Consider the following 12,016-nt stretch of genomic DNA (forward strand, 5'->3'; position numbering starts at 1 on the left):
TGCACAAGAAGACCTGTAGCTGCTGAGGACTAGGGAATGCCTGGCTTTTCTTCAATGCAAGGCAGCTCACCCGCAGGGCAAGGCTGCAGGACAGAGAGGAAAAAAAAAGTTGTTTTAATTTCATAGAGTTTCTTAGAATTCCTTCTTCTGAGGTGAAGGTCAGTACAAGTGCCAGCACAGGGGGAATACAAGTTGGTGATTTAGTCTTTTTTCACTCCACCCCCTCAAAATACCTTAGACCTGTATTAAAATCTTACATTATGTTAGTTATGTTTGGATAACTGCCTACAACTATATACGAGTTGAACTGATTAAAAATGAAAATGATGTAAAGCCTGATCTTCACCTTAAGCTGAGAGTGAGCTGAATATCCTGTGTATATTTGACTATGGAAAACAGAACCATTCTAATTAAAGGACTTTTTTTGCAGATATTGTATGCATATTTTGCAAATCAAATGAATTTCATAGCATGTGTATTCACTAGGGATTCTTTTGCTTTAATTTCTAAAATTTAATAGCATAGACATTATATTTAGTCTTACTATTACCCACTAATGTTAAATAATACCTGTTTTCCATGTACAACAGGGATATCATGTTTTTCTTTTAAAATAAGTAGAAGTTTAAAAAAAGTAAGTTGGGTTAAATAAAAATATGAAGTCAAGAACAATAGGCCAGGTGCGGTGGCTCACGCTTGTAATTCCAGCACGTTGGGAGGGCGAGGCAGGCGGATCACCTGAGGTCAGGAGTTTAAGATCAGCCTGGCCAACATGGTGAAACCCTACCTCTACCAAAAATACAAAAATGAGCTGGGCGTGGTGGCAGGTGCCTGTAATCCCAGCTACTCAGGAGGCTGAGGAATGAGAATCGCTTGAACCCAGGAGGTGGAGATTGCAGTGAGCTGAGATCGTACCACAGCAGGGCAACAGAGTGAGAATCCATCTCAAAAAAAAAAAAAAAAAAAAGGATAATATACTTAGTAAAGAGATATGAATGGAATTCTAAAAGTGATAAGTAAATGACTCAAGTTGGAGAAATCAAGCTCTAAGTGAGATAATTTCACGCAATCAGTGCTTCTCTCTAACAGGTTTCATTCATATTGGGCATCTGATGTGTTCGGGACATGAAGGAGTAGGATGACCTATTTTCCAGTTAGAGTTAAGAGAAAACAGATGACTTTCCAAGATTCAAAGTCTTATTTTAGTTAATGGCAGAAAACAAATTTAACCACTCACTTATTGCTACTGCTCCCTTTATAGAAATCCTTGGGGTTTAATGACTTTTTAAAAGTAGAACAAGTGCTACTGATTTATCTTTCAAGCACGCTGGCAGCTTGGTTTGGATGGGAGGTAAAGGAATTTTCCTTTCACTGGGATATACACAGAATTACAAATAAAGTGGGCTCCAAGGGAAGGAGTAAAGAAGAGCAACACATGAATGTATGTATAAGTCATATTAATAAACTACTATCACAAAGGTCAGTTCAGTGCTTCTCAAAATGTGGTCCATAGGCTCCCTTTCACAGAATCACTCAGGAAGACTGTTTAAAATGCTGATTCTTGGGCCCTGCCACAGACACACTGAGTTAGTGAGAAACCAGGAAGATGCTTTTCTCATAGGCTTCCCGGATGATTCTTAAACACAGGTTGATTACTACTGATTTAATGTAGTACTTTAAAGTGCAAGAAGCCAAACAAAACAGTACCAAAAATCAATCTGAGAGTTTGTTTAGATGTAAGCAGGTCATTTCACTGCATCTGTGGACATTTCAATTGTCCCACAACTACATCCTCCTCAGAAAATCCCCTGAAACTAGATCCTAAAGTCCTCTAAAATGCACGAGTACTAACAGAGGTGTTTTTATGAGAGAATTTCCTATTGATATTCCAGAAGGTAAACCACTTGTGATGAATCTGGGAGGAAAAACTAAGAGGAACGTCTGGTTATTTCTCAAAAACATTTAGCCACTAAAAAGAGCTGTACATTTTTCTTTTTCTTCTCTGTTGCAAACAAGTCCCTCTCTAGTAACAAAAAATAAGGGGTAAATACTCTGTAAAAGAAACAATACTGATTTAGTAATATGTCCATTCTGCTGTAACATGCTATTTTATCAAGAAGTACATTTTAAAACTGAAAGTTACAATGTTTCAGACTATATCGAAATTATTTTTCCTGTGCGGATTTTAATAACAAATATCTCTTTAACAGCCACATTAAACTAAAATACCTAGGTATTAGTAAGCAACCAAGCTATTCCAAATGGGATTACATCTAGATTTCACTGATGAGCTCAGAAGCCTTTCCGACACACTCTATTCCTGGATAGAAAAGTTTTATATGATAAAGGCATCAATTCTCTCTTTAATTAACATATATAATTCAGTAAGATTTTCTAACAAAATAACAGTGAGTTTAATTGAGAAAATAATATTAAAATTTATCTGCCAAAACACACCTGGAAATATTTTAAAAGAAAGACTAATAAGAATTATCCCTATCTAATATTTAAACATTTTATAACACTATCCTAACTGACAGAATAGCCCAGAAATGATACCTAATATTTATTGAGGTCATTTTAATATTTATTCAATACATAAATATATGATATAATATTTATCAGGACCATTACATGTATTTAGTAATGTAACAATCATAAACTACTCAATGAGGGAGATACTATTGTTCTTTCATTTAACATATGAAGACATTGAGGCATAAGATTAAGTAATTTGCCCAAGGATACACAGATACTAAGCAAAGAAGCCAAGATTTGAAGCCAGATAATCTACAACTTGCTTTTCTAACCACTATAGCACTATACACTAAAATGCCTCTCTTGGACTTCAACACAAGATGAATTGAGTATATAACGATGCTATTTTAAAATAGCTGCATAAGATGGCTTATTTAATAAGCAGTGTAGGGACAAATATTCAAACCATTTGTTTTGGTTTTCTCTAAAAAGCTATTCTCACTATATCACTCCTTTCACAATAGTAATTTTAGATAAATCAAAGATTTTAATGTAAAGGAATAAAAGCATAACAGAAGAAAGCATTTTAAGGAATCTTAAATGGGAACTTTCTAAAACATTAAATTCACAACCCAAAAACTAAAAATTGATAGCTTCAAGATAACAATTTAAAATCCATGAAGAGCAAACAAATACATACTAAGTCAAAAGAACAAGCCAAACCAGAAAAGCAGTATTTGTAACATAACCCACAACGGGCTAATTTCATTCATCTACAAAGACTCCTTATATATCAATAAGAAAACAACAACTCAAAAAAAAAAAAAAAAAAAAAAGCAAAGAATTTTATGGTATGTGAATTATATCTCAATTTCTATAAAGGACAAAGTATATCGAAAAGCAATTCATGGAAACATAAACACAAATAGTCAATAAACACTCCAAAATACGATCCTCCTCATCCTTAATGATGTAAAAATTAAATAACATTTTTTAACTTTAAAGTAGACAAAAATTAAGACATTTGTAATATCCAGACAGATTAAGATCTATACCATTTCACACGGAAAGGAACCAGAGCTGCTTTCAGAGATTCCAGGTCTGGAGCAGAAAATTACCAAATGATCCTGGAAAAACTTGTCTACCACAAAGCAAAGAAGCTACCAATCACTACTAGTGTACTGTCCAAAGGACATGGGATCTACTTGAAGGAGCTCCTACTGACCAAAAATGGGATTTTTTGAGCATTATAAAGAGTAAAGACAGCAATGGACTGAAACATATAAAAAACAGAATGCACAAAAGCCATCAATCACCACCTTTACAAGTTACTAGGGCACAAACTCATTAGTCTTGAAATTGGTAAAGGGAAAAGAAAATTAAACATTTATCTGTCTTTCCTATATGAACTAACTAAATACTTGATGAAGGACCAAGTTCTTTAGTGAAAAATTCCAATTAGTAAATGCAGAATTAGAACAGAATGTCACAAATTCTCTAAAGATAGACTGAGTCTTCTGTCCCTGAAGAAAAAGGATATAGCGAAAATATCCTTTGGAACTGTGGGGTTTTTTTTCTTTTTTTTTTTACAATAAACATTTAGTATTTGTACATGTTTCAAAAACTGAATTATCTTTTCTATCACAATCATTACCATCATTAGCAAATGAATGCTTTTTAATCCTGTTTTTCATCCTTTCTGTCAATATTATAAAAAAGCAGATAAACCCTACAACAAAGCAGTTATAGTATACGTCAAAGTCACTTTTCCCTAAAAGCGAGGTTCTATTTCCCAATGACTTCTATTTTCTAGCAGAAATCACATTACCTATCACCAACAGTAGAGCAATATAAATTGTATTTCTTTATCTATCTGTATATCCTATAGGAAATACAGGCTAAATTCAGTATAAGGAATGATCAAATCGTATGTACCTAACTGGTTTACACTGGAGCCTGGGCATAAACTATTAAAGCCTTCCCTCATTCTGAAAAAGAAAAGGGTCAGAAAGCAGCTACACTCCTACAGATGAGACCAAGAGAATGCTTACCCGTATTTTCCAAAGAGCGAAACCGTTGTTCCTCCTACAGGCACTGCTTTTCCAGGTCCATACACATCCCATATGGTAAGGGCCACTTGGGCATTCCTGGGCAGGTCAGGGTATTTTACCGGTAGTTTCAGCCATTCGTTCCAGCTATGGAAATAAAGTTAACATAAATCAGAAATATATATATGCGTGTGTGTATATATATATATGTGTGTGTATATGTACCTAGATGAATAAACGTGTGTGTGTATGTATGTGTATATATAACCCTCTATATATTTACGTAAATTTTCTTATACATTTAAACTTCACACTGTATTCGATAAATTCAACCCTATTCAAGACAAGCTGGCTTTTAAATTCCAAAAGAATACTGTGCCAACATTATACAAACTATTCCCTAGCAGACACATAGAATTCTATTTCTGTTTCCTCAAAATTATTCTGTTCATTCAAAGTTATTATCTAAGGGACATATCCTAGTCTATGTTAAATACATCTGTATTGATAAAACATTTAACAAAATTTCCAAAAACTTAAACAACAAATCATTTATATACACCATATAAATTAGGGATGGCTATCAATTTCAAGAAAAAGAGTTATTAAATCCTTTTCTTCTACGAAACACTTTTTGTAAAAAAAATCACACGCTTAAGAAAGTATCTACTACAGATAGGCTCAAAACAACTATATGAAATTATTTAATTACTAGCCACACGGTAGGGCAGGCTAAAAAGAAAAACACTAAGCAGTGCCACCTTTTGCCAATGAATAAACCACACACCAGCTAAAGTTAAAGACAACAATAAGCAATTTCTTTTTGGAAAATATTGTGAAATTTCTTTTTCTGTATTCTGTCCTTTAATGACAACGAGACAATACCAATGACCAACTAATCATTTGTCTCAAACCTTCTGCTATCCAACACCAGGCAACAACACTTCTTTCAATCAAAGCAACTGCACTTAAATCTGTTTTATATACTAGGCTTCTGCAGAAGAGTTCTTTTGAAAAAAAAAAAAAAAAATGACGCTATTTTGGAAGGCCGAGGCGGGCAGATCACTTGAAGTCAGGAGTTCGAGACCAGCTTGGCCAACATGGTGAAACCCCGTCTCTACTAAAAATACAAAAAAAAAATTAGCTGGGCGTGTTGGCACGCCTGTAGTCCCAGCTACTTGGGAGGCTGAGGCAGGAGAATCGCTTGAACCCAAAGGGCAGAGATTGAAGTGAGCCAAGATCATGCCACTGCACTCCAGCCTGGCGACAGAGTGAGACTCCATGTCAAAAAAAAAAAAAAAAATCCTTCAGCTAAAAACTTTGAGAACTGCTCCAGATATTCTAGAAGTTATAGAAAAATCTAGTCAGACACCAAAAAGGTATATATTTTGGACACCACTTTGTTTTCTTCCTCTTCATGCATCATCCCTATCCCATCTGCTAACCCTCATTAACCTTAAGATTACATTCACCTGGCAACAATCAAAACATCACAAGATTGCAAAGTCTAAATCTGGATGGTCCAATCCCCACCAAGTACCCACATCACCACATACCAATGTGCTAGCACTCGAATCTGATTAAAATACTTCTGAATCCTAACTTTGTAATTTTTGAATTAGATTGTATTAATATGTCTTTCTAAAGCCATTTTCAAAACCTTTATGAGACAATGTGAAATATAAGTGTTCTTAAACATGTAAACTACTTCCCTGAAGAATAATATTCATATAAGAAAAAACTTAGAAATTTGCAGTACATACACCTAAAGATGAGAATTTACCTTAAGTGTAATTAAAGAAAGTACAAGTGTCCCTCATGGGATCTCTTAGTGTAGGACAAAACAGGACATGATATGATAGACTTGAATAAATTTTGAATGAGTTCCTGATTATTACAACTCTCACAACTCACTATCAGAAAGTCAGAAATCAAACAGATTTAAATAATTTGGAATCTCATACTGGCCCTAAAACACAATCTAAACTAAGGAATGCAAAAATTTGGACAGCAAGAGATCCCTTTATGATCTAATTTATTCTTTCCAAGGTTTATACAGTATCTCTTTTAAGCAAATACTTACAAAGAATAAGGACTATTTAAAGTTTTTATCTCCATTCATTTTAGGATGGCAATTTTTGTTTTGATGAACTACCAATAAATTCAACTTTTGAACACTAAAGAGCAGGATGTATAAAATGTGCAAATGTTTTCTCTTAGTCTCCTAAAGACTATTTTTTTTTTACTTTATTTTATTTTTTATTTTTGAGACAGAGCCTCGCTCCGTTGCCCAGGCTGGAGTACAGTTGCTCAATCTCGCCTCACTGCAACCTCTGCCTCCTGGGTTCCAGCAATTCTCCTGCCTCAGCCTCCCAAGTAGCTGGGATTACAGGTCACTACCACCATGCCCAGCTAATTTTTGTATTTTTAGTAGAGAGGGGGTTATACCATGTTGGCCAGGCTGGTCCTGAACACCTGACCTCAGGTGATCCACCCAGACAGTACTTTTTTAAGAAGTCTATTCTCATGGTATTTTACCCAAAATAAGGTGTTTTCTAAATCTATTGTCTACATAGCTTAGACATTTTAATTTCAAAGTAGTTTTAAATATAGAGTACTTTCCTTATTAAGTACTTTCACAATTTAAAAATTACAAATTTTAAAAATTTAAACTTTTAGAGATCAAACATGGGAGTTTTCACATTCTTGCAAATATACAATATAAAAACTAATGCAGAGAAGAGTTGGCAAATGGGAGGAGGAGGAGAAAACCTTTAATCTTTTAATTGAGAATTTGCTTTTGCTGTAATATCCTTTTTTGTCAAGTCATGCAACAAAACCCACCATACATTTTTCCTCACCAAAATGTTTTTGGCTTTCTAGACCTGAATTTGTTTCAACTCTTTTGTGAGTAACAGGTGACCTCAAAAATCTAATTAAAGCTTTGAGCTCTGTCCTTGAAAAAATACAAAAGACACAAAATTCTGCATACACCTTCAGGGGTTTGAAGACTTCCTGATTCCAGTTTAAGAATCTCTGATACAATTAAAGAATTCTGCTCCATTGTTTTAGATGTGATGATGGTGGTACTATAGTTATGCTTTAAAAACAGATATACAGAAATACTTATAGTTAAGTTGTTATAACGTTTGAGATTTGTTTCAAAATGGTGAGAATATAAGATTGGCCATGAGTTAACAGTAGGTATATAACAGAAACGCAGGCGTTCACTGTATTATTCTATGTTCATAGGTTTAAAATTTTCCAGAATAAGAAGTATTAAGTATATAGAGACATATTTTTTACGTGTGTGTGTATATCTACATACACACATATCTCTCTCTCTATATATATATATACACATATACACACAGATATATCAGATATATATAGAAATACAGATAGACTAGATAGACAGACAGACAGATCTCTCTCCACAAAAGACTACTGAAGAAATTACACCATTAAAATATTTGGTTTTGACATAGCCAGATCACCAGAGTTCAGGCTTCTGCTCTCTGAAAACCCTTTCCAGCCACACTTGGTGACACCTGGGACACACAGGGTTGAACCCTCTATGGCACAGTCTGGCTGTCCATGTGGTCACATCCTGTCTCCCAAGGAATATGCTTTCCTTAAAAGCATACAGCCTGTGTATCCTGCACTGAGCCTACCAGAGTGCTGAATAACACTCACTCATCAAACATCAGAACTGCACTATATAGTCCATCAAATAAGAAGTGTCAAGAAGTCATATTAAAGATCCACAATACTCTTCTGAAAAAACAGGAACTTCGTGTTCATCATATTTACCCTGCATCTTGACAATGTTTTGCTTATGTACCATGCTGAATAAACCATGAATCTAAATAAATTAGTTTCATATGTAAAATAATAATAAAAATTTTAACTGAACAGATGGCAACAGAGCTATCTCTAAAGATCTGAGCTCCAAACATCAGGTTGGACAATATTTCAGACTATCCAGAAGTATTTATGCGTTCAAGAGCACAAGATGGTAAAATGCCACAGATGTGTTTGGTCATGTAAATCAATCAAGTGCTTATCAAAATGTCAATATGCTAAATACAAACATAAATCTATTTCCATTTCAATTGCAGTTATAATACTGATATGCATAGTACTTTATCTGAGTATGTTTCTACTTCAGATGATTTGATCAATGCCTATAGGTATTAAGAAATTCTTCTATAATTCAACTAAATTATACTGGCAGCATCCATAAAGAAAGGTAAGAACAGTCTGGAACATACCATAAGCCAGAAAAAAACTTACTTCCATCTTGTACTAAATGCTTTGTAGGATGTTCTCACTGGCAAGGCCAAAGGCTTCCCTTCTGCAAAAACCTGACAAGTAACATAAAGATCCGAGCATGTCTCCTGGTATAGTCCTGAAAACTTCAACATTGGGTCTTCTAGGACAGCTTTATAACTCTTTTGTTCTCTCTTCCCTTCCAAGCTTCCTCTGAAAGCACAAGAGCAACAATGTTTTAGACTTGAATTTTTTAAGCATGTACATATATGCATAAGAACTAAGCATGTACATATATGCTTTAAGCATGTATATATATGCATAAGTATAAAAAGAGTTTACCTTTGTGTTAAGGTATGCTACTTAAACAACATTTTCCTGTATATGCAATTAATGTCATTTTTATATATGGTAAGGGTTTCTTAAAATCCTAACATACCTAACAACAATCCTATCTTCATCAACACATTTCTCTATTTTATACTTCTGAATTTTAAACCCTGCCACCAACCCTTGATCTACCCTCCAGAAGTCACCAGCTTTCTAGACCTTGGTTTCATTTTCTTCATTTCAAGTTGACCACATATTCATCTGTTCTTTCAGGAAACATTTACTATCGTGGGCACAGAAGTCCAGAAGAAAGAAAAGATAAACAATACAGTATTGCAATAAAATATTAAGTCATTGCTTCCGGGGAGAAAAATTTACTTTTAACCGCATGTTTTTATTCTACTCTTTCCATTATTTTTCTTTTTCCTATGCATATGTCTGATCATTTCTTTAAAAAATAGTGGTGTAAGTCATAAAAGATATGCACAGGATACTATCAGAGGGAGGAACATTTTTTAGACATCAAGATTACATCAGATACTGTGCCAGGAATTTTATATTTTCTTTCTCACATAATTTTCACCATATTCTCATTTTATAAATGAGGAAACAGAGACTTATAAACTAAACTCAGTATCCAAAGTCACAAAGTAACAGAGCTGAGAATAAACACTAGGGCAGGGAAGCCAAAGCCAATATTCTTCCCATTACAGGAAGATAAATCAGAGTCTCAAGAGTACTTAGGCTGGCGTAGGGAAGGGACTTAGTACCCCAGATAGATGTCTGAAATGATCCAGAACAATGCATGAGAGTTGGAGCAAAAGATGCAGAACGTCATCTCAAAGGGAAAGGCGACAGAGCGAGACCCTGTCTCAAAAAAAAAAAAAAAAAAGGACCGGCTTTTTGGTTTTTCTTTATTTTTAATGTTCAAACATTTCAAAAAATGCATTCGTATATCCAAGAAATACTGAACATCAAGCTGAAGGAAAGCCCTTTATCAATACTGATCCTGTATAAACTACTAGTGGTGTATGCTATGGAAAATACCTTAAATAGGTGTATAAAGTATCATACAAAGGTACAACGTGGTTGTTGACATACTACTTTTACCACCACCACCACAAACTAAAAAGTAAAGGATTTGTCAGCGAATAAGGGACTTCTGAAAATAAAATGAAACGATCATTCAAAGGTACACCTGACAACTGAGAAAATTTATTTATCACTTACTGCAGGCCTTTGACCAACACATATTTGTTGAATATTAACTGAACATACACAAGAAATGTTTATTAATTATGCATGATGCTGTGGTCAATAATTTGTGATAGCTTTGACAACACTTCTATATGACCACCTTAAAAGAGACATAATTTCCAACTCTGTCTTGTCCATCCCTCGTCATCATACCAGTTCCATTATCCTCATCTCAAGATATCACGCTCCTGACCTTTACTTCAGCTGTGGTGCCCCAAAGTTTTCCTGCAACGACTCTTTCCTCCTATCTTCTTGGTACTCTTGCAAGTGGCACCCTCATCTTTGACTTATTCCCAACTTCCCTGACTAAACACTGCCATACTACCCAAAGATTCACCCTAGGCCTCTATCACCTCCCGTGCTGCTAATACACCATGTGCTCATTTTATTCTAGACTATTGCATCTGATTGTGCCTACCTCTCCATAATTTCTGAAGCCTTCATTCCACCCTACAAGCCCCGTTCCAAAATAAAGATCGTCCTCTTACTTACGAAGAGACTCGATTTCTTAATTTACAATAAAATAGTAATAAACTCTCAAAAGGCTGAACAGCAAAAACTTTAAAGACTGTAAAATACAGTGGAACTTAAGGGCTATTCCTACTGCTATGCTTCTCACAGAAACCACGTATTAAATCCTTTTCCAACAGAGCCCCTCTCCACGATCCACTCTCTCGCGCCTCCCTGGCTACAGCCCTACCAGCCGCCCCCAGTCTGGGCCTTGAGACGAGTCACATACTTTCTCCCTCTCGCTCCCAACAAGCCCCTACCCCCACGCCCCTACGCCCCAGCAATCCCACTCCCTGTCCCGAGGGTTCTCTTACATCTTAAGCTGAACGTTGATATCCAGGTCACAACTGTAGATGTAGTGAAACTTTTCTGCTTCCCCCATCGCACCGTCGGCGAAGGTACGACCTATAGCTGAAACTTAACTACAGGAAAGACAACAGAAATCAACCAGCTGAGCCCCACAACACAGGAACTTCCGGTTCCGCCCTCGCCAGCACGCCTCCAATCCCAGCCTGGAACGAGTTCCGACGCGGCGGAACTCCCTGCCGAAACAACTCTTCTGCGCATGTGCACAAGGAGCCCACCATCTTGATTAAGGGTAAGTGTATACGGGAAACGGCTTCTCTAATTACATTCCAGTTTTCCTGCCTTGCCAGCACTTTTTTTTTAAAGAAAAAGAGACGCTATCATTTGCGCTTGAGCTGTACCTAAAACAATACAAAAGAAAATTTAATTCAAAAAGAATTACAAAAGCTTTCACTGGCTGCCGTCTAAACAGGTTACAAGCACAAAAATTGGAATTTTGCCAAGTTAAAATTCCAGTGGCCTTCCCCAAAATTATAGCACTAATTTGCTATCTTAAGCAAGGATTTTCTCTTTCTGCTCTAAACAATAGGGAAAGGACTAAATATAGAACAAATAAATCTGGGTTTCATGTTTGGTGTTGTCAATATTTATGCTACTTTGGACGTAATACTTGCGTGCATGTTTAAACTGGTAATATTCAAATTCAATGTAGTTTCAAGCCTTAACCCAAGTTAGAACCTAGAGGCTTCCTGTAATAACTCTAGAACACAGATCTCTAAACCCTGTGAGCTCTTAAAATGTTTATGTTTATAATT

At 35.5% G+C, this 12,016-nt stretch overlaps 1 protein-coding gene across 3 annotated transcripts in view; it reads right to left on the reverse strand.

Annotated features, from left to right (window-relative positions):
- Window positions 1-11,375, reverse strand: part of PIK3C3 (phosphatidylinositol 3-kinase catalytic subunit type 3) — a 131,908-nt gene extending 120,533 nt beyond the window's left edge. For 2 of the 3 annotated variants that reach the window (XR_004429181.1, XM_033177880.1), the window contains exons 1-3: window positions 11,210-11,375; window positions 8,823-9,011; window positions 4,530-4,673 (exon numbers count right to left, since the gene is read on the reverse strand). Coding sequence is in view for 2 of the 3 variants with exons in the window: in XM_033177880.1 (XP_033033771.1) it covers window positions 4,530-4,673; window positions 8,823-9,011; window positions 11,210-11,277 (401 nt within the window). In the remaining variant the exon portion in view is untranslated. The remainder of the gene's footprint in view (window positions 1-4,529; window positions 4,674-8,822; window positions 9,012-11,209) is intronic. The other variant, XM_033177881.1, reaches the window with a different exon arrangement.
- Window positions 11,376-12,016: the final 641 nt, after the last annotated feature.

The sequence above is a fragment of the Trachypithecus francoisi genome, unplaced genomic scaffold (genome assembly GCF_009764315.1).
Source record: "Trachypithecus francoisi isolate TF-2019V2 unplaced genomic scaffold, Tfra_2.0 Lachesis_group19, whole genome shotgun sequence".
NCBI lineage: Eukaryota > Metazoa > Chordata > Mammalia > Primates > Cercopithecidae > Trachypithecus > Trachypithecus francoisi.